Consider the following 23438-nt stretch of genomic DNA (forward strand, 5'->3'; position numbering starts at 1 on the left):
AGTGCCATGCATCTCTTGTACTGGGGAGCTCAGCACTGGACACAGGACTCCAGGTGAGGCCTCCCCAGGGCTGAGGAGAGGGGCAGGATCACCTCCCTCCACCTGCTGGCAACACTCTGCCTAATGCACCCCAGGAGACCATTGGCCTTCTCGGCCACAAGGGCACACTGCTGGCTCATGTTTAACTTGTTGTCCACCAGCACTCCCAGGTCTTTCTCTGCGGAGCTACTTTCCAGCAGGTCAACCCCCAGCCTGTACTGGGGCATGGGATTATTTCTCCCTAGGTGCAGGACCTTCCATTTGCCTTTGTTGAACTTCATGAGGTTCCTCTCTGCCCACCTCTCCAGCCTGTCCAGGTCCCTCTGAATGGCAGCACAGTCTTCTGGTGTGTTAGCCTCTCCCCCCAGTTTAGTATCATCAGCAAACTTGCTGAGGGTGCACTCTGCCCCTTCTTCCAGGTCACTGATGAATATATTGAACAAGACTGGGCCCAGGACTGACCCCTGGGGGACACCACAATCCACAGGCCTCCAACTTGACTCTGCGCCATTCACCACAACCCTCTGAGCTCGGCCATCCAGCCAGTTCTCAATCCACCTCACTGTCCACTCATCTAGCCCACACTTCTTGAGCTTACCTAGGAGGATGTGATGGGAGACAGTGTCTAAAGCCTTGCTGAAGTCCAGAAAGACAACATCCACTGCTCTCCCCTCATCTACCCAGCCACTCATTCCATTAGAGAAGGCCATCAGATTGGTCAAGCATGATTTCCCTTTGGTGAATCCATGCTGACTACTCCTGATCACCTTCTTGTCCTCCAGATGCTTAGTGATGACCTTCAGGAGGAGCTGTTCCATCACCTTTCCAGGGATGGAGGTGAGGCTGACAGGCCTGTAGTTTCCGGGCTCCTCCTCCTTGCCCTTTTTGAAGACTGGCATGACACTGGCTTTCTTCCAGTCCTCAGGCACCTCTCCTGATCTCCAGGACCTTTCCAAGATGATGGAGTGGCCTAGCGATAACATCCGCCAGCTCCCTCAGCACTCGTGGGTGCACCCCGTCAGGGCCCATGGATTTATGGATGTCAAGTTTGGACAAAAGATCTCTAACCTGATCCTCCTCAACCAAGGGAGGGTCTTCCTTTCTCCAGCCTTCCTCTCTTGTCCCCACGGTCTGGAATTCCTGAGGACTGGCCTTAGCAGTGAAGACTGAAGCAAAGGCAGCATTCAATAACTCTGCCTTCTCTGTATCCTTCGTCACCAGGGCACCCGCCCCATTCAGCAGTGGGCCCACGTTTTCCCTAGTCTTCCTTTTGCTATTGACGTATTTGAAGAAGCCCTTGTTGGTGTCCTTGACATCCCTTGCCAGATTTCATTCCAACTGGGCCTTAGCCTTCCTTGTTGCATCCCTGCACGCTCTGACAACGTCCCTCTATTCCTCCCAAGTGGCCTGTCCCCTTTTCCGCATTCTGTATACTTCCTTCTTCTGCTGGAGTTTTGCCAGGAGTTCCTTGCTCATCCATGCAGGTCTCCTGCCCACTTTGCTGGACTTCTTCCTCAGAGGGATGCACCACTCTTGAGCCTGGAGGAAGTGATGCTTGAATATGAACCAGCTTTCTTGGACCCCTCTTCCTTCTAGGGCCCTACCCCATGTGATTCCCCTAAGTAGGTCCCTCAAGAGGCCAAAGTTAGCTCTCCTGAAGTCCAGCGTTGCAATCCTACTCATTGCCCTGCTCCCTCCTCGTAGGATCCTGAACTCCACCATCTCATGGTCGCTGCAGCCAAGGCTGCCCCCAACCTTCACCTCTCCAACTAGACCTTCTTTGTTCGTTAGTACAAGGTCTAGCAGTGCACCTCTCCTTGTTGGCGTAACATATCCTACAGATATCCTACAGAAATCCTACAGATTAAATAACAGAAATTGATTTTGAAAATGGAGGACGTTCAGTTATACATACTTAAATGAAATATTCGTGTTACTGCAAAATGAAAAGCAATGTAGAATTTCCTTATAAATATCTCAGGATAACAAATTCTACATTTTTCGAAACTCTGATTTACCACTGGCCACTTCAGGCTTCCTGTACGTGGCTCCCAAAGTGAACAGCCCCACAACAGCCCAGGTTTTCTTTCTCCCCTTTGCAAACAAGCGTTCAAGAGAGTCTGATGTGGTATTTTCTGAGTCATAGTCCCGACTGTAGAAACTCTAAAACGTCTTTAATGCAAAATGTCACACCATCCCACTGCTTCTTTCATGCAGCCTATTTTTCCTGAAACAGGATGTATGAGAGACTCCAGCATTCCTGTCCTGTGAGGCCTCCCATGATCAAAGCTTCAACACTCAGAAATGGCATGTAAAAATACCCCCTGCCCAGACGTAGTCATGCAGACCATTACACCAGTCCTGCTTCACGATACTGTGGTGCTGACTCCTTTCAGCAGATGTGCACGTTTTCTAGCCAAGCCTTGGAAGTCCCACACTTTCCTCACTGACCTTTCCTCACTCAGGTCAATGGATGTTTTTAAATGTTCTTAGTAACACCAAAATCACCATCCTAGCTGTCTAATCCACATCATTTTTGCTTATCTCATCGCAATGAGAAGCTATTAGTTTTGTAGAGCTGGGTTTAGTATCTTGATGAGTAGAAGTCACAGCTGTTGTTGGAAGGAGTTAGTTGAAAAGATCAGATCTGGAGAAAAGAGGATTGAAAATCTCTGTATATTCCCCATCTGTGTGCCCCAAGTATTAAAACTCTGTTACTAGTACTGACTTCAACAAGGCATTGAAAACAGATAGTTTTCTGATTTTTTACTGTCAGATTCATGGTTTTTTTAAATGTTATTTTCAAGCATTAATAACCTATTGTGCCTTTATTTCCAGAAAGGTTACTGGCCCAGTTTAGAGAATTGGAAAGAAACTGAATGTAAAAGGTGGTTGCAAACTAGTCCCCGCAGTGCGTCCTTTGGCTTCGCGTTATCAGGCTGACACAAAGAACATTTTGAGGAATACTACTAAGCTGCTGCATAAAGAAAAATGTTTCTGATTAGCATATAGCGGATACGCTTGGAAAATTAATACTCCTTCAGAGAGTTACAGCAACAAGTGAAACATCTGTTGCTTCCTCCAAGTTATAATAATTATTTCACAATTATTCTTTCGCATACTTTGAATTTCTAATTTCTTATTTTTTTTCTAGAAAGCCAGGATTTGTAGTGTAATTGAAATGCATGATGTGCATATGTGCTTGGGAGACACGAATAGGAAATAACGGCAGTCTCTACACTGCTGTGTTAGGTAACCTCAAGGGTGAAATTGTTGGCCATCTACGCTATTTGCATTCACTCCGTTAATTCCACTCTATACACCATGGGAATTAATCCCATTTCAATAGCTTGGCTCCTATTTATTCCCAGGTTGGTGGCAGTGACTACTATTGTGCAGAGCTACACAACACATTTCTGGCAGCCAAAAAGTCAGCTTTACATTTCCACCCCCTTGCCGTAGCGTATTGCTTGTTCAGCTGTAGCAGTATAAATGCTTATGGTATAAACATCACCGAAAATAAATTGCACTAAAAGAAAGTCACAACTGAGCGTGGCAGTGAAAACGCGCAGCTGCGCTCCGGAGAGGGAGAAATCGCTTCATCCCCAGTGAAAACAAGTCCTAACATAAACTTGCAAGAGCCGCGCGTAGCCAGTCCCAACGACAAGGCCGAAGCAAAGGCTGACGTGTAACTCGGTTAGCGCCAGGGCGCTCGAGGAGCGTGCGTGGTGGCCACGGGTTGGTTTAGCGCTTGCACGAGAGCGCAAGGGTTCGAATGAGCACATTTACCATGCACTGATTTCTCGTGGATTCACGGGCCCGACGCACCCAGTACTTTCATTCCCAGCTACGAGATCTACACACCGAAACAGGCACTCTTGCTGACCCCAGGTCCCCTAATGACGGCTCGACCAGAGTTGCCCGCACTTTGCTTTTCCTCTCTCTACCAAAGACCACGTCTCATGGTCACAGTTGCATGCCTATAAGATGAGGGATAGTTTTGTCTCATTGTATTCGGTGCTGTTTGTCTCATATCAGGAACTACTACTTTAAACGGCAAATAAGCAAAGGAGAGGTGAGAAATGAAGGTTAAATACTGCACTCTGCTCTTCTTGCCGCGTTTGCCTGAGCAGTAACAACGCAAGTCCCAGGGTCCACAGCCTGTTACAGAAACCAAACTCTCAGTGTTTTTTCAATTCACACAGGCCAGATGAATAACTAACTTATAACATGCACCTACAAGGACGGTGGTTTCATAGCATGGATTTCCAAAGGGCTGAAACTGCTGGATGACAGGAGTAAAACGTCAGCAGTTCCCTTCTACGAGCTGGATTTTTTCTTATTACTTTTATCTCCCACTGCCAATTTTTTTTGGGCCAGCCAGTACAAGGCAAGTACAGCCTGGCCAAGCCAGAGTATCTCGATTCAGCTGGAAAATCACAGCCTGAAGGTAATGTGGGAGAGCGTGACGGACAGCCTTGCCTTCCAGTCCTCCTCCATCTCTAGTTCTGCTAAAGAGGGAGCCCCTGATTACAACTGTCGGGCAGATTCATATCGCTGTGATGGTGTCTTCTCCACACAGATCTTTGCCAAAGAGTGAGGGGGGTCCATATTTCTGGATGGTTTCTAGAGCTTCACGGCATGGAATTTCTATGTCTGGGAGCAATGTTACCATAAGGGATTTGCAATACGACATGCGGAGGATGAAAGCAGCGTTACTCCCACGACCGCCTGCAAACAACAGCAGCCGCATTTTCCCATAAGTGCGTCAAGTTTAGGGCTGATCGTGTCCTTCAAGTCATTCATTTTAGTCATAAAGAAACAAAACCTCTTCGTTTACCTCTGCTTGTTATTCCTGTATTGGCTACGACTATTTTCAGCACTGTTGCTGTTTCTGCACTGTGCCGTTTCCAGGCGACTAGGCCACAAGCTGCACCGCAGCGGACGAGCCACCAAACAGGGTACCAAGCTCACAGATGGAAAAGCGCCACTCTGCAGGTCGGGCAGGGTTAGGGATCGAGCATCCTGAAATCCTAATTCTAGGGGTAAAAAAAACAAACAAACAAACAAACAGAAAGTTTCCGTTCCCTTTGTGGCTGAACTAATTACAAAAGCTATGAACACGGAGGGCTTCAAACAAAACATTAAAGTAGGATTAATCTACCCTAATTTAGGTACCTAAAGTGCTGCATCCAAATCCAAATGACGCACGCTAGTGTCCTTTCACACTCACGAGAGAAATGCCCCAGAGGTTCGTTATTCTTATCCTAAAATTAGTGCCAAAGATCAATCAGATGAATCCCACTCTGAAGGTGAGTATTTTCTACTGACTGTGTAACGGGAGCCTTGGGTCAACTCAACACATAACTTTTGGGCAGCTGAAGTTCAGGTAACTGAGTCCTGTGCAAAACATTCACTGCTCCCAACGGTGGCCATAGGTATGCTCAGAGGGACGTGCAGAGCTGGGAGACCTTGCATCAAAACCAAGGCTCTTCTCCCCACGCTGGTTTAGTCAGCCTCAATCCCGATTCAGACTGTAATGGAGACTGTTTAATAAAAGATTAGAGCGCTCCTTATCATGGCAAAGGACAATGACTGATTCACCGGAAACCCGCGTCCTCGCTGTTTTAATGCTGAGCTACCCGTTAGGTTTCATTGGCTAAACTGCACTTTTCAATTAGCAGAGAGATTCACTTCCCATTCATTTACGTGCATGGAAAGCAAAAGATTTCATTTAATTTACAAACATATATCCGAAGACTTGGGTTTGGATTGTGATTGTGGTAGGAGGCAGACACCCAACCCCTGATTAATTTCATCACCAAGCAGCTGATGCTCAACGGGCAGGGAGCTGGCTCGGAGTTGCTGTCAAGGGCTAAAACCAGAAAGGGGGCACAGAAATAACGTATGGTCAATTTTAGTGAGTAACAGATAAAATAAGAGGCAGCATTTTGGAAGTTTGCCCCGAAACTGAACATGCCTTCTTTTGCTTAAATTTGTTAAACTAACACAGGATAAATAAAGCAAAATGGGCAAATTCTCTCTGTAGTATAAGCCTGTTTCTTATGCCAGGTAATAAGCTGATTTGTACTGGAAAAAATGAATCTAACCACTATTCAGTACTGTTTCTTTTATCACAGATGCTTTTGTCCATACTGAGGGTTGTGCTACAGTAGCTTCATCGCTTAAGAGCTGGAAAGGAAAATCCCTCTGAAGGATCCTGTTACTGATAGCAGGAGAAATGGCATTGCTTGAGGCCTAGAAAACTGGCTTTTTTATTATGAAACCCAATCTGCAGCAACTTCTAATTTCTGAAACCTCATTTTAATCAGGTAAATTGTCAGCGCGAGCATAAAACTGTTTAAAGAGAGGAGAATAATAGGGAAGGAAAAGGTAAAAATAGAAATTTTTAAAATTCATTTTATGCTATTCCATAACAGCACTTTACAAATGCTGTTTTTTAAATGTGTTGAGGTTACATATGGACTCTCCAACATTTAGTCTAAAATAATTCTGCACGGATATTTTGCACTTGTATAATTAAGATTCTAAACAAGGAAGGGTACTAAAGGTATAACCGCGAAGTTCTTAGATGCCTGGCTCCTGCTGGCAATCTGACTCTTAATGCAAAGTGATTGACGTAATCCAAACAGCTTTATTTGCCCTTTTCTATTTATTTCTAATGTCGCACTGCAAATTTTCCCTGATGCAACCAACATCAAACTCAAGATTCTGGGCTGAGCCCGGACATTAACATAAGACAGTCCCAATCCTGACCTCCCCGTGCTGTAACATATCTGCTTAGCTAAAACTTTGTTGTGTCTCTGGCGTAACAGTGCTAAAGAAATACCTTCTGATGCCTCACTGCAAGAAAGCTCTACTTGCCTTAAACCTGGTATAACATCAGTTCAGGTGCTGAACTGCTGACAAAATGCCCAGGCTGCTACAGTTCAGGTATGTGACTGCCGCAGCCCCAGATCGTGATCTCTGCAAGGGATAGGCCTGCTGCTAGAGAAGCAGATTCCAAGTATGAAATTACAGATACAGCCAGAAGATGGCTGACCAATTTTCCTCCACGTGGAACATCAACTACATGAAATGTGAAATATTAAGCAATAATTATCAGCGTCCTTGAGGATACTATAGTTACCCATACCTATTAAAGTCCAGAAGATAAAGTATTCATGATGATCAAAATGACCAAAGATGCCAGATGACCGAAGCCAGTCAGCTCTGAGATTGGTAGCACAATGCGCGTATCTTCTACACTTAGAACCAATCTCTCCACATCACCTAGCCTCCCCAGGATAACTTGGGTAACCCATACTATACCTACGGCTATGATTTAGCTTGCCCAGCGTGACTTGGGTAGCCCGCAGTACCTATGGCCATGAGTCAAGGAGAACAGTCTTGAACCTGCCAGAGACTTCAACAAACCGACTAAACCACATAATTTCCCCTAATATAGTCACTAACTACAGTCAGTGACGAGGATCGTATCAAAGTCATACGGAAATGCCAGGGAGCAGTAGAGCATCTGACTCACCTATCAACCCTGCATTCCGTTTTAGCAGCATTTGAAGGAGGGACCTTCAGGGACAGGCTCAGCAGCGTCCTCCACACTCCTACTGTCATAAAGTATCCCGTATTTCCTCTCTAAGGATCCTAAGAGATACCAAAGCTGCAGGCCCATCACCATATACAAGAGTTGCAAATTTTCGCCTTTCCTCTTCTGCTGTCAAAGACGTTGGTGTCTAAAGGAAAATGCTGTAAACCTCACATTTGCCAAGAGCCAGTCACCACCTTCCCTTAGAGGTGCATCTCTCCCCTAACTCAAACCTAGACACCTCCTTAACCTGGAGTTAAAAGAACGTATTCGCCTTAGCCTGTATCCATCTGCTGGAACAGCGAGGGCTATGCTCGGGCTTATGGGCCTTGCCACCCTAGAGCCTACACATGAGGTTACCACCTCAGGCACAGCAGCCAAGGAGTAGAGACAGGCTCACAAGCAGCCTTAACACCTCGATTTTATCTAACTAACATAATCCAGGGGTTGTCCCCTGCTCCCAGAGCAAACGTGCAGCTTAGCAAAGATGATCATCTTGCTTCCACAGCAAGATCAAGTGACAAGGGATCAGACACATAGCCTCAGCCTCCTTGGAGATGATCTCTGTATTTTTCTGTTATTGTCACAAAACTTTCCACCATCATCCACTAAGGGAAGTTGTCTCTTGATGCTAGCCACGGGGACTAGAATCAAACGATGGGGAAGATCTTGGAATCCCTAGTGGAGAAGGCACCACAAAAAGGCCCTTCTTATGGCTGCCACTATGTCTCAACAACCTGCTCCAGGGGCTAGACTCAAGATGAGCAGTGACTGCCCCAGCAGTAAACTTCTTGAGGCAATATGGAGGAAATCACTCTCTGCCAAGCCCAGTGATGATGGGATCACTAAATACGTTTAATATGGCCAATATCCAACTCTGACAGTAGGATGGCGAACAGGAGGGAGTCAAAGAGCAGGAGGTCCAGGTATCAGTGTGATCGTGTTCCCTTCCTTTCCCTGAATTATCCTTGCACTACACCGCCTGTGGTGCCTGCTGCCATTTCCTCCTTCCCGGGAGGACCCTGTTTGGTTGCTGTCAGCAGTGGGGTCTGTCATCTGCTCAGTCAAGCAAGATGAGCAGAGCCGACAGGTACCACCACACACACCTCTATCAGTCAACTCATGAATGTCGGCAGTACAGAGATCTCCCAGATGCTCTGCAACACTCCTTGCCTTCGCTTCCTGGGCCAGACACTCCCCAATGCCTAGCAAAATTCCCAAAATCATCCCCTGGACCAACATACCTGGCAAAGGGACTCTGCAGTGGAACTCCAAAGGACAACTCCAGGCTCCATGCATCAAAGAGGACAGAGATGGTAATTTTCAGGAACAAGAAAGTATGCCTGTGCAAGTAGGGTCCTAGCAGCCCAGCAAGGATTGATCAGTTTTCCTGATGAGGTAAGAAAGTAGCATTTGAGAGGAAGGTCACAGTACAAGTGAAGACTACTCTTTTTCAAAAAAAGATACGGACACTTTCTCAAGATCCTCTCCTCTACCACCTCACAACTAATGGCCTGCAAGAGAAGAAAATTGCTTTCTTCATACACGAGGAACCTTATGACTAAAAGGTTCACCTTCCCCTCTCCCATAGCAATACAGACATATATTTCAATATAGGGTGAAACAAGGACCAAGAAGCAGTAGTGAAAGCATCTAGGCAAGTATAAACGGCATGTGAGGCAGGGTAAGGAGCTCGGTATTAATAGGAAGAGCAACTGGCAACAAAAATGATGCAGTTCCAACAGGTATGGCATATAAACGTATGCCCTGAAAACTGATGAAATCCAGCTTTCTCCAACCTGCTGGGGTTGGAGCGCAAGGGGAAGAGCAAGTAGGAGCAAACAAGCCAAGAGGAAAGAGATAGCCACGGTTATTAGTATATTCTGTAGTGCTGCTGCTGCCACCAAAAGTACATCTTTTAAGACACAATCTTGCCCTTTTTTGTCCCCTCTTAAAAGTTTTGCTATGAGGAAACCGATGCAAGCTGTAGGGGCTCTGAAATCAGGCTTGCAGTCTCCTGTGTTACCTTGTCTGACAACAGCGTCAATTTTTGCTATCGCAGCAGCCTTAGTGGTTGTGTTACTTGTAGGAAACGGTTAAAGAAGCCAGAGGGAAAGCTACAGCTGTAACTACTGGGTGTGAGATAGAACATCACAATTTAGGGAAAGGAAGAAAATGATGATGAGGCCTGAACAGAAAAACAAAAGGGCTGGGGGCGGGAAGAAGAGCGGGGCATATGACAACAGCAGCGGGTCAGTGCCCCATCGCACATGCTAGGAGAAAGGGGTAAGAGAGCCTACAGGAGCTGGAGGGTGGAAAAATATTATGTATTACTGGGCAGGATAAATGAGATTGTTCTGTGGACTAAAAGCAGAAGAAAGGAAAAAGAACAATATTCACGAATTCCCTCTCCTCCAAAGCTCTCTGCTGTGCTGCAACAAACTCACTACTGAGAAACTGTTAACAGGTATCTACCCAAGCAGACAGCAACGGGTCTAACCAGCACTAACGACAGCATGTTTCCCCCTCTCTCCCTCCAACAGCTAAGCCGCATCCCTTTGGGTTTGAAGTACCCAGTAAAGGCAGCAATGGTAGCAGCAGCCCACGATCGCCATCTGTAGAGAACAGAGAAATAGGCAGGTCTTTCTACTGTGTACAGTTCAATGCTAAAGACGACTCTTTGCAATCTGTACCAGTAATATTCAACATTATTGGGAGTGAAGCACGCTCACAATCCACAGAAGCTTTTGGAAACTATTAAATTTGATATCTGTCAAAGGATTTTAAAGGTCTCATCCACAGAAGACAACGGCAAGAATTAACTTAACTATTAAAGCACCTTTCTGCGTTCCACTTGTACTTCAGCACACGCTAGGCAGAGGTAACGTAGCTTAGTAAGAAAGGTTTTAAAAACTACTTTTTGCAATACATGTAATCTCCCATGCTCCATGGTCCATTGAAGCCTAACAAAGAGAGAAATACGATGGCAATTGTATATTAAACAATGAAGCGCACATTGAAACCTTTTAAAACTCACTGGTCTCCTGAAAGGTGCCATACCCCTTCAGATTCCACATTTTGCAAATGGGAGAGAGATGCATGTAAAATCATCTTCCTGTCAAGCTGTAGAAATAACTTGGCCTCTTTGCTGAAGAGGCACCATTGTAATAGCTGGTGTAAAATGGATGCAACATATGGAGGACATTCAGCAAATGCTAAATTCACATCTGAACACCAAGAGACGCTTAAACTCCGTGCAGGAGTTGTTATTGAAGGGGACAGTTTTAAGGTCAGGATTGATAGAAACGGGACATAATTTGTACCAAACCAGTAATGAACAATACATCAGTCTGAACCTATCATCTTCCATAGCTATTTTGGCTCCATAGCTATTTTGGAAGATGCTTACACATGGATGGGGTCTGAACTAAGGAGACTTGTGTTATGTCTACCATTTTTTGACAACACCTTAGCACTTGGGTTTGAATTCTAGCACAGCAAAAATGTAATTTAGAGATGAATGTAAAAAAGAATGGCCCTCAGAAGATGCTCATTTCTCAACGTATATAGTGCCCTTTATTAACATCAAGAGAAATTTTAAATTGCCAATTGCCTACCTTCACAGGAAGTATAGAAAGTGAGCAGCAATGAACAGAAGCTTGTGGTGTAACTTACTGCCAAATAATGAGTGGTCATAGAGATACTACCACTTTCAAAATACACTTAAAGATTAAGCCTCTGAAAAGCCAAAGTAAAACTAATAAAAATGGGTTTTTGAGAGCTGGTCAAAAATTTTCATTTGAAGAGTCTGCTGTTAGAAACTATTCATTTCACTAAATAATATACAAATAGATAAAATACATAAGCTATCACACATTAATTCTGTCCAAATCTATAAGGTGTAATTGAAACATTTCATCTTGATTTTATTAAGTACTTCAGTTTGCTTGTATTTTGATTTTTACATTGAAGTTTCCCTTCTATTATAATGAAATCATCAAAATGGCCATTGAAATTAATCCCTTAAATCTGAAGGCTGGATTCTGTTTCAATACTTTTCAAACAAATGTTTATTTGGAAACTGCATTTCCCAGTCTTATTAATAAAATTAAACTACTTAAAATAGCTGAAAGTTTGTGTTCCTGCAATAACGTGCAACTTTGGCAACCATCATTTGCATTCTGGGTCTAGGATTTCTGTCCTGAGTATGCTTTAATTTAAGTGGAATATATATTTATACACATGGATTTAAATCAAAACAGGCAGACTCACAAACACACTGGATAATACTGAAAGAATATAGTTCACTGCACATTGTTTTACCTTCAGCCATTGAAAGCTTTATTCCAAGCCTGATCACACTTTCAGTTACAAAACACGTGGCAAAAATAACAATTAACACGCAAGATCTGCCATATTTCTACTTGCCTCTATTTTCATACTGGATTTTCCATACTGAGGGATGGAGAACAAATCTTTCCCATTTTTAAGATAATTAATATACCTAAAATGACAGCAATTAAAAGTGTTACTTTCTTTCCCCCCCTCTCTTCATTTCACAAATTTGGTTTGATCTCGCCATGCTGCCATTGTTAATGCAACGATCCAGCACAGTGCTAGTTGCTGAGGTATATATGGTTAAATGTCACCTTCAACCGAAACCGCAGCATGTTCCCTCCCTCCCTTTTCTCAATGCCACTGAAAACCATATTTTCAACATTTAAGATTTTTAAAAATATTTCCATTCTAGAGTAAAGAGTGGTTTTGTAATAGTGACAGGCTGTAAAAGGCAATAGCCTTATCTTTTATCCCCGTAAAATTCCTGCTGTATTTTTTTTCTTAAAATATATTTTGTGCAAAATTAAGTTCTGTGTAGGTCTGTACCATATTTTGGAAAAAAATTGTGTATAAAATGTACTTAATTGCTAAAAACAATCCCAACATCAGACAACAGAGAAAGAAGAAAGAGATCAGATGCAGCTGAGGTTTACACATGAGAAACTAACTACAGTATGTTCTTAAAGCTCCAGGAATACATTCTTTCAAAAACTAGAATGCACTTTGGTCATTATTAAACATTAGTACAGAGGCAAATAAAATACAAAATGCTTGTTTGTGTTACTTTATATATAAAAATATTTTTATACCACATAAGTTTAAGACACATTACACTGTCTGCTAAACTTCAGATTTTTTTTTTTTTTTTTTAAGATTTGAAGTAATGTCCAGACTTGTGTAACCTAATTACCTCTTTTTCATTTTTCAGTATGAAGCCATTGATTTGAGGAGTTCATAAATGTATTATTTTAGAAACACAAAACGTAAGAATACTTGAGCCTGGTGATATTAATCCTCCTAATACAACTTATAAACGGAAACTTTGCTCCAACTAACTTAATTCTAAAGGGGTGAACCTCTACTTTTGTTATACTGAGAAACCAGGAGTCAATATATGACTGGCCCATGTGGCAGACAGGGACAGAAGACAGTGAGACATGGAAAATCCAAGGCTGGAGCTCCAACTAGAGACAGGAAACCCAAGCCTGGAGCTCACAGAGGGCACTAGGGGATGATTCCTATTGGGTAGGGAGGGGGACCACGGCGGGGAAGGAGGCAATTTGATGAAACAGATCCACAAAATATCAGGCTTCATTAGTGCTGCTGCTCACCAGAAGAACTTGTTTTTTGCGTTTAACCGTTCTTAAACTTAAGTGTGGTATGAATGGCATATACTATAGTGTACGACAGGAGAGTATCCATTCATCTTATGCTCAGTCATTCATAGCATTCTTCTCTCCAGTAAGGTTTTCACTTGTTTAAATATTCAGCTTCAAGATATAAAATATACTGCTCCATAGTTCACCCTAATATATACCATTTAATATACATTATATATGTATATATATATATATATAAAGTTTCTCATTAAAAGTAACAATAAAAAGTGCACATATTGAGCATGCACAGTCAGAGCTGTGCAGAACAGCCCAGTATTTCAAATAAATACAATACTTAATTTTATCAAAATATCATACAGCATGGTAACCATTTACAATTATTGCTCTAATAAAAGTGTTATCAAAGAGCACTTGTTGATCTCTTATACAATACCTTATTAATATCCCGGGATATTTAAACTGCAGCCTACGTCAGTTTAGATCCTGGAATTCCTCAAAATACTAAAAATTCCCCACTTAGTTCTAACAGCAATAAAAAATATTCCTGCTACCTGTCACACTGTATTGTCAGTACTTCATATTTGTGTATGTCTCACTTTCTATTGCAACCAAACATATATTGATGCTATGTTGTCCTCATAAACGATTGGTGCAAACAAAATGTTCTAAGCAAGTTTACTATACTTAATCGAAATAAAATGATTTCCATATAGTATTACTGTAACTAAAAAATTTTAAGATATAAATGTTCAACATTGCCTTCAGCTTTAACAATAGATGGAACAATTTAGCGTAATCGATCACGGGGATCTCAATTCTCAGATACTAGGGTTTTGACCCCTTCTAAATCTGACCCTTTCTAAAACTAAACAAATATATTTGAAAATAAAATACAAATGTCAACTAAAATGAACATAAAACAGCGAAAAGATGAAATAAATACAAAGATTGCACAAGTCAGGTGTAAACACTTCAATTTTCCACACAATATCCTTGAAGAGGTTGTAGCTTCTGAAATATAGATTCAGTGGCTGCTTTGAGGCAGTTTTGTCAGTCAATGAGCTTTTCTATAACACTGTGTTACCTCATCTTCCTTACGTATTGTCATGATTTGATCTTCCAGAGCTGAAAAAGCAGTAAATCAACATTATTTTCCCATCTCAGCTCTCCATTTACCAAAACTGCAATAGCACCTCATTTTTTCTTAAATAACTTTTACATGCCTTTATTTGTAACAGGAAAAGAAATTGGATAGATGTAGGAAAACACAATGGCCAACGTAACAGGCTAAGGGCTTTACGGTACAGGCTTGTGGAAACCAAGCTCCCTCATAATCTTGAAACAGTTTCCAGAGTTCACAGAGTTCAAATGGGTCTAGAACATAGAACCTGATAAGATAGTCCCCAAACACTCACAGACTGACACTGAGTAAGGCGAGTCATGGTAGTAAGGTTAAAAAGGTCAGTAAGGTTAAAAAGGTCTTCGTGTATTTGTATGTGCCTCTGTATTTATGAGTTCTTCATAACTATTTGTACTAAATAAAGTAAGAAAGCCATAACAACACAAAAAAAATTCAAAGATGCTGCTTTGACAAATACATCACTACTCTTCTGACATGGCTTAAATTTCAGAAACACTGTCAAACAATAAATCCTCCAGTTAATACATTAAAGATTCATTAGGTTACAAAATACAATTCAACTAATATAACATCTTGAACACCACGGTGAGAGACGGTATATTTAGCAAGCAGTTACCTTTAGATTAAATCCAAGCAAGTCACTGATGACACCAGAAACAGCAGACAGGATGACAACTTGGGTGATATTATAAAGCAGTGGGTTCATTGTAAGCCCATATAACCTAAAGGGACTGTCCAGTTCCTAGTGATGGGAAGCAATGACACCATTAGAAACCACAAACTACACAAAGGATTTTTTTTTGCTTGTTTGTTCTTTTAAAGTCTCAGAAAAAGCATTTCTCCAATAAGCATTACTTACTCTCTTACTATAAGAGTAATACAGAATCATAAGTTGCCTCAAAATATCAAAATAACCTAAACAATGAGCAAACAGTCATAATGCTTCAGTGTTCAGAACTGATTACAGGCAATGCAGCTTTATATGCTTTTCATAGGGTCAAATTTATCCAAGTATTTAAAAAAAAAAAAAAATGTCATTGCCAATTTGACTGACTCATGCTTTTTGTAACATACCGTCATTTGCATTTCTTCTAATGATTAGATAGTAATGGAGTGTAACAGTTTACCAGCAACATTCACATTAACTAACTGACCCTGATAACAGTAATTTTTTATTTGTGTTACAGAAAGCAGTAAATTGCCTTAACCCACACTGGAGTTCACTGTGCTGCATGTCCTACACGTAAAAGGAGAACTCCATCCAATGATGTTCACAGTGTAAACAAGACAGACAAATTGCCATAAAACAGAACACATTACTAGCTCCACTGCAGAACAGCCAATGCCATCAGCTCTCATTAAACGTAGGTACAGAAAGCTCCTAAAAACAATGTTCTTTCATGCTTCCTCCCATTTTATATCATATTTTTGTTCAGGTATGTACTGAACTATAGTAGATAGTTTAGGAAGTCTTCAAGTCACAGCAAACGAAAACATTCGCCTATAAAACCAATGTGCAAGAAAACAGCCACTATGTTCACTGACTGCTGACTGATGTACCAAGTAACCCTTAACAAATTTGGAGGCTACCTGTCTAAGACCATCTTACCATTTTATTCATGTAGCCAGGAAAGTGGAAACCTAGTCCTGCTGGCCCCAAGATGCCATCTTTTTAGAAGTCCTTATAATTTTCCAGAAATCATCTTCAGTGTCAAAAGAGCTAACAGAACTTAAAAAAAAATTTCCACAGTGATAGAAAGCTACCTTGTTACTATGAAGAATTAACAAAAACGCCTTCCCTAATGCAATTCCTTTCCTTTTGCATTAATTTTGAGAGTTAATTCTGGTGAAGACAGTCAGAAAAGGAAGACTAAGAAAAAAAACACTAATAACCACATAACTGCCAGTATTTTCCATTTTGTTAAATGGAAGTATCAACATATTATCCAAAATTATTAATCTGAAAAGTTAAACAAAGAGGACATTGCACCAATTCTGCAGTTCTTAGTAAGTGAATAAAGTCACCTAAACTTTTCTGGCCAAGAAACATGCCAAGTGAAGGAAGCTTAAAGGAGTTTCTAAATATGATAATGGATAAAGTTTAACAATTATCACTGCTTTGGTCACCTATGCTTTGTAGCTTTAAAATGCATCTTTGCCCTGCTTCTGCACTAAATCCTGGGTCTTGAACAAGGTTCTATAAAACTTGTTTTTAATTAAGAAGAATTTGAGAGCTAACTCTTCTCTCAGGAAAGGTGAGATCAGGTGAACAACCTATTCATTCAGATGTAATGTGGTATAAAATTCTGCTGCAAATACAAAAGATATAAAAGACAATTCTGAGAACAGCAGAGAATTTCTTTAGAGCAAAAACTTCCAGCTTGTGGACTCGTTTTACCAACTTGGGGAGTAAGAACACAGTAAATATATTTAATACAAAATATAATCTTAAATAAATGCTTGAAGGATCAAAAACATTCAAAACTAAAACAAGTCAACTCCATTTAGCTGCTGGGCATGAGATAAGCAAGTGCTCGAGCAACAGCTGCCAAGAATTCTTTCAAAGCTCATATTACGTGGCTTGTAAATCCTACTCAACTTTTGGGCACGCTCTCACAGTAAGTAAGGGAGGGCCTGAGTCTGGGGTTTGTGCCTTAAAATCTAAGGCTTATTTATATTGGAAAAGCCATGCCAGTTGATACATTTCTGAAAGGAGAAAAAACATGAAAAACATTTTTAAAATAGTGAAATACACTGCAGCAAATCAGACCAAGAGCCCATCACTGTCCTATTTTCAACAGCAGCTACTTCTCCCTCATCTGCAATTTTCCCAGCATACAAACATTTCATATCACGCCATATCCTTAATCTGCTGTAGTTTGTCTAGGTAGTAAGCTTTACTGAGGTCTAACTACTTGTCTAGTCTCTCACTGAATCCAGGCAAGCTTCTGGCATCCATAACATTCTTTGACAAACAGTTTCACAAATTTGCTACCTGCTGCACAAAGAACCACTCCCTTTTGCTTGTTTTGATACTGGGTCCTACAAGCTTTGTGGCCTCTCATCATTATATCAAGAGATAAAGTGAATATCTGTACTGACTTATCCAGGCTCTTCGTACCACCATAGCATATCTCTTCAGTCAAATATAAAATAAAATAAAAAAAGTTTTTCCATCAGGTAACCCTGAAGTAAGTTTTAGGAGTAGCGAATTTTTCTGGTCTGAAGGAGAACGAGACAGTTCTGGAACAGGAATTGAGCTCCCAGACTACTGAAAGATCGAAACAGCATTCTTCTCAAATTACAACCAGTCCGTGCATTTGAAGAACAGAAACACCTAGCAGAGGCAATTTAGGATCAAATGTGCCTTCCTGAGAAATGGAACCACTGCTTTGTTCAAATAATAATATTAAAGCCCTAAGCTTGTCAATGCACTAGCCCCGGATAAGTGGAAGAAAGACAATTCTTCTTCTAGAAGAAGAGTCCATCTTCCATCTTCTAGAAATGGGAAGTGATTAAAAAAAAAGTTCCCTCAACACACAGAAATTTTCTATCCACCAAATGCAGTTATTTGGCCAACAGGGTACTATTACATATGCAAAAAACTTTCCTACTAGTCAGTGAAACTCCATGCAAACATGCAAAAATATCTGCCCAATAGTTAAAGGACATACTTTGACTTAAATAGTTGTGATTACATTAGATGAAACGCAAATACCTTTCATTCATATATAAATGGACCTACGCAACAATCTTTACCTTCCAAAAGGATTCTTCTGTGACCGTAAGTAAAGACGACGTTAAGGACAACCTGATTTTATTTGAAACACTAACCACTAACAGCTTGTAAGAGGAATTATTTTTTGGAAGAATTCAAATCCTCTAGTTTACTACTAAAAACAGACAGTGTCTGAAAACAGACAACAAAACTGCACCATTTTTTCCTGGAAAGTTCATCATCCTGTCTATCCCAAATGATTTCTTCTCATTCTGCTCCTGTAGTCTTAAAGAATAAAATTTACTGTATTTGAAAATTATTTGCAATCCACAATGATAGCAACATAGCAGACAAGCATGCAAACAAACGCGTCACTGTGACGAGAAGAGTAGTAGACTTAAACCAAAGTATACTGTACTGCCTGCAGACGTAACACTAGTGACTTATTAAGCAATCCGTTTTACTTCTCAGTTATGTACAATACTGTAATATTATGTTAAATCTTACCTTCAGTAATTTAGTAGCAAGTTTTAAAACATTGTTCACTAGTGTCAGTTCCTCCTTCTTATTAGGCTTTTTCTCCATTTTCAAGTACAAGTTTATCTGATTTAAATAAAATGAGTATCACCACTTAGAATTAACAGGAATTCATTTGGAAACATTTAATAATAAGACTAAGTGATTACTCAGTAGACTTACGCTAGAACAGCACATTTCTGCAAATGAGCACATTTTTTGCTTTTTAATGTTAAACAACAAATACTAGCTCAATACTGCAGAAAATTGCAAAGTTCAATAATATAACAAATTACATTTGACACTATTACAGCAACAACTTTAAACTTTAACGTCACTTATCCACGAATCAGGCAAGAAAAACAAAAACAGGTGTTTAGGTGCAGGTGTCTGCATAATTTCTTTCTCCTTCTTTGATAATTGTCTGAGGTTTGTCAATTCGTTTCCAGAGGCTATTACACTACGGTGCGGACCTTACGGGCTTAACATTCCAAGAAATTACTGAATAGACTGAAATGATAAAACATAATTTTGCTAAAGTGTGTGCAAACATACATATCTACATATATACACATATATACGCACACACACACGTATGTATACATATACTTTACATTTTATATAGACTTTTATTTCATTAAAACATAAATTGTTATTATGTTATTAAAACATAGTATAATTTGAGTACTTCATGGACATCTTAAGCACAGAAAAAACAGCCTTTCAAGAATCTTGAAAAATAATGAAAATGAAACTGCAGAAGTAACACAAGTGACTCATTAAGCAAACTGTTCTACTTCTTAAGTTATGTACAATACTGCAATACTATCTAAGAGAATAGCACATTGATCATTTCAATACTTGTGCATTCCAGACTTTCTTAGGCCACTGTCTCTGAGAAAGTTTAGACAAGAGCACAGATTAACTCTCTTTTGGCCTTCTAGTAATTCCGACGCCTCAACTTCATTCCAGAGTGACATATCTCTGCTATCCTAGGCTAGGCAAAGGTTGGCTATTTTTTAAATACATAATAAAAGTAAATCCAAAGAAAAATAGCTCAACTTTATAAGCTATGAGCTTTTTACTTTAAGATGACAGCCTTCCACAAAATAAAAAACGAGCAATTTAGCAGTACTTTGAAGTAGTCCTTCAGGCAGAGATTCTTACCAAGCTACAGCAGCAAAGTTACAGAAATAAAACGATGCTAAAAGAGTTCTGGGGTAACTTGGTTATTGAAATAAGGACAATGGACAGCTAAACAAAGTAACTTAATATTAAAAGTTTTCCCTGAAAAAGTCACTGTAATTTATACAACGAGGATAAAATTAAAATGGATGTCCAAAACATTCCAAGATACGTTGGGCTCCTGATTCCATTTTTAGAGGCCAAGGGATTCCAGACCTTACATACAAAACTACTGATTTCAGCAACATAAATGTCTAGAAACAGGAATAAACTAAGACTCTGAAAACTCTTAGCAACTCTGAAAAAGTGATAGCTAACAAACCTTAGGAAGGTTCACATCTCTTGACAGCTACATGATTTCATTCTTAGTTTATGAAAAAAATGACAGTCATTCAACAGCATAGTTCAAAACATGAGGGGAGTCTGAATGTCTATACGCACAGGCATCTACTCTACTTATTTCAAAGTTGAACTTGGCAAGACGACAACTTTGATCAGAACATGCTCTGTGTTTTACACAAGGTAAAAAAATTCAGAAGGACTTGAAAAATTACAGGCAGATAGCATGCAGTTAAAAACTGCCGTAACCTAAAAATGATGGGTCTTCCTGTTTCCCAGCATGACTCTTAATCATTAAATTCCTAGGCTGAACCTAAAGCAGGAAGCAGCTGTTGGAATTCTGTTGACAGAAAGTAAAACTTGCAATTTGACCTTATCCATGGGGCTTGTTTAGGGTTTGTTTGTGTGGTTTTTGGTTTTGTTTTTTAAGCTATGCCAATTTTCCGTAAGCCTAATTCAGAAGACAACTTCTTTAAATGGCTACAGTGGCTTAAAATGTTCAGCCTTCAGCCTTACAAATTTTGGGTGAACTCAGTTTTACAGACGGCAGAATCTTATGGTTTAATTACAATGAACAAGCTCAAATACCTCATCCATTTAAGAGCTGATTCCCATGAACAGCATGCTATAGCGACCTATGAAAGCAAAACATAGGCTAGAAATTCTAATTTTTTTTTTTCCAATCTGTTTCCCAAAATTCCCTTCTGCTTTTACTCCAGGAATAGAGGACATAAACTTCACTGCGACTTCAGATTATTTATATCCTGGGGATCCAGAGAACAATACAGACCTCTCCAATCTCAGGAAAACAGGGCTATGGAACGGGAGGATCACTCTAAACTGCACAGGAAACCCACTAGGTATGATGCACAAAGGCTATCCCAGTAACAGCTGCACTCCACAAACCAAAACCCTACATCTGCGGACATTGAAAAGTCAGACTGTCCATGGTTATAAACCAGTAACGGAAGACTGTATCTTGAGTGACAGCCTGCCCAAATCTTTCAACTTGATGGTAGTGGCCAGAAAAAGGGGAGAAGTTAGAGGCTCTGCCTTGCTATATAGCCAGAAAAGGGAACAGATAGGAAAGCAGGGAGTGAGTACGGACTGCCTACGATACAAGAGTCACCGTATTTACTGGAAGGCAAATGAGTTTCCCTTTGTGAAACTCTCTCCAGATTTTCACACTCCATATTAACCTTAATAAGCAAATAACCCTAAGGAAGAGAAATCAAGAACACCCAGTTAAAGAAACAGACATAAAAACAACTAACAGCCTGCTTCAGTTCTGAGGAGTAATGCTGCGCAAGAGAGTATCAAATCCATACAGTCAAAGTTTCAGATCAGTTTCTATTCTGCACATCTCCAGTGCCTGTACATTCACTCCTAGCTTAAATATCTATTCTGTTTGAGTGGAACTGAGCTACTTTTCAAGAATAATTTAAGCTAAGAACTTAAAATGAGAGCCAAAAAAGTACTAAATAGCACTAACATACCATATTACTTTCATGAGAAAAATTGAACAGCTGGGCTAGTCCTCAACTTGGAGTTGTTTAAGTAACAAAAATTACTTTTTGCCATTGAGTACAAAGAATCCACAGATGCAAAGGAACGGTTTCTGAATGTATCAAGGGTTAGGATTAAAAACAGAATAAAATGTGAGACTCTGCAACTTAAGTAAATGTCTTAATACTACTTTACCTTGCAAACTGGTAACTAAGCTAACTGGTGGTAACTAATACAAACCACAATATTTATGCTGAGTGCTGCTCACAGCACTTCCCATAATTTTCCATATGCATAAGAACCTTTCTTGTTGCTACCCTGCTTTGAATATCTTGAACATTTAAGGTCGTCCTCTAAGATCTCACTCCATCCCACCATACCCCCAACCTCAAGAGATTATGAGACCAGAAAAATCCTGCAGCACAAAAAGTTACGTCAGATGGGTATTGCGAAGCTTCATACAAATGTGATTTGTATTGCTTAAAGACTTTTTTAGCCATAACTTATTAATTTTCACCATAATGGACCTAAGCAGCAGAAACTTAAACTAGAAGAATCCTCACAGGTTGCCTACAGGAAACGTGTTCAAGTTGGAGAACAAAATCTTCCATACAGACTCTGAAGCCCGTGACAGATAGCGTAGATGACCGCTTACACATTTTGCTCAACAGGAACTCATTCTACTTTTACTGAAGACAATGAAGATGGGCAGTGAGAAGGGCTGCCTGTTTACCGTATCCTGGATGCTGTGTTTCACACCAGCGTGAATCCTCTCAAAGCAGAAAGGGATTGCTTCTTACCTGCTTAACCAAACATGTTTAGCTTGGAAAACTATCACCAGTACCAGGCAGAGCAGAAAGGGAGTTTGCAGCATAAATGCAGACTAGAACACACCTGAGAAGAAAAGTAGACCCAAAGCCAAGCTCGGCAGATGACTGAAGGGAGACAGCTATCCAAGGAATCCAGGAGACTATAGAGAAGCCATGTAACCTAGCAGTCAAAATCGCCACACTGGAAAAAGTGACCCACTCTGTAGAGGGTAAGTTTGTTTTCAAATCTTTTTACTGTCTCTTCCAACAGTTTGAGTTTGGTGTTTTTTCCCCCTTATTAAAAGCTGCCTTCTATGTTTATGCCCTCTTAGAGCTTTAATTATATCATTTGACACACACTGGTATCTCTAAGCATGCTCTCTTAAAGAGAAAATGGGTTGTGGCCATCTTAGTGTTCAATGAGGCTTTTAAGCGGTCGCACACGCGTTTTACAGAACCTTGAGCAGCATAATCTTGAATAACTTGTTTCACTACACCATACTTAACTCCCTAATCCAGACTACGTTAATGTATCCGAAATGCATGTTTAAGGTCTACTAGATAAAACCAATTGTTTAGATAGAAACACACAAGTCTGTACAGACTCTCACCTGCTCAGTAAGTAATATTGAGGTATTGCTGTATTTTTTACTGGTTTCAGATCCAAGAGTAACAAATCTTAAGAGAAAAAGAGTGAGTGAAATGCACCAAATTACTAGCTCCCAATTGTAGTGACAGTCAAGGAAGATCTCATGCATGTGAAGTAGCTGAAAGTAAAAGAGAAAAAAAAACAAATTTAATTCAGAGTAATATTTACGTAACAACATGAAAAAAGTTATATATCATCCAACTCCAAGGAAAAATTCCCTAGTAATATACTTATTGACGGTTATTTTTAGGC

The 23438-nt window shown here is 40.4% G+C and overlaps 1 protein-coding gene across 5 annotated transcripts in view; it reads right to left on the reverse strand.

Moving 5' to 3' along the window:
- Positions 1-11959: 11959 nt before the first annotated feature.
- PHTF2 (putative homeodomain transcription factor 2) overlaps positions 11960-23438 on the reverse strand; it is a 76243-nt gene continuing 64764 nt past the window's right edge. For 4 of the 5 annotated variants that reach the window (XM_068925417.1, XM_068925584.1, XM_068925283.1 and 1 more), the window contains 4 exons: positions 23149-23304; positions 18690-18785; positions 15081-15206; positions 11960-14448 (listed from right to left, as the gene is read on the reverse strand). In XM_068925417.1, coding sequence (XP_068781518.1) covers positions 14428-14448; positions 15081-15206; positions 18690-18785; positions 23149-23304 — 399 coding nt within the window. In that variant the 3' untranslated portion in view covers positions 11960-14427. The remainder of the gene's footprint in view (positions 14449-15080; positions 15207-18689; positions 18786-23148; positions 23305-23438) is intronic. The other variant, XM_068925504.1, reaches the window with a different exon arrangement.

This window comes from Struthio camelus, chromosome 1 (assembly GCF_040807025.1).
Source record: "Struthio camelus isolate bStrCam1 chromosome 1, bStrCam1.hap1, whole genome shotgun sequence".
NCBI classification, from domain to species: Eukaryota; Metazoa; Chordata; class Aves; order Struthioniformes; family Struthionidae; genus Struthio; species Struthio camelus.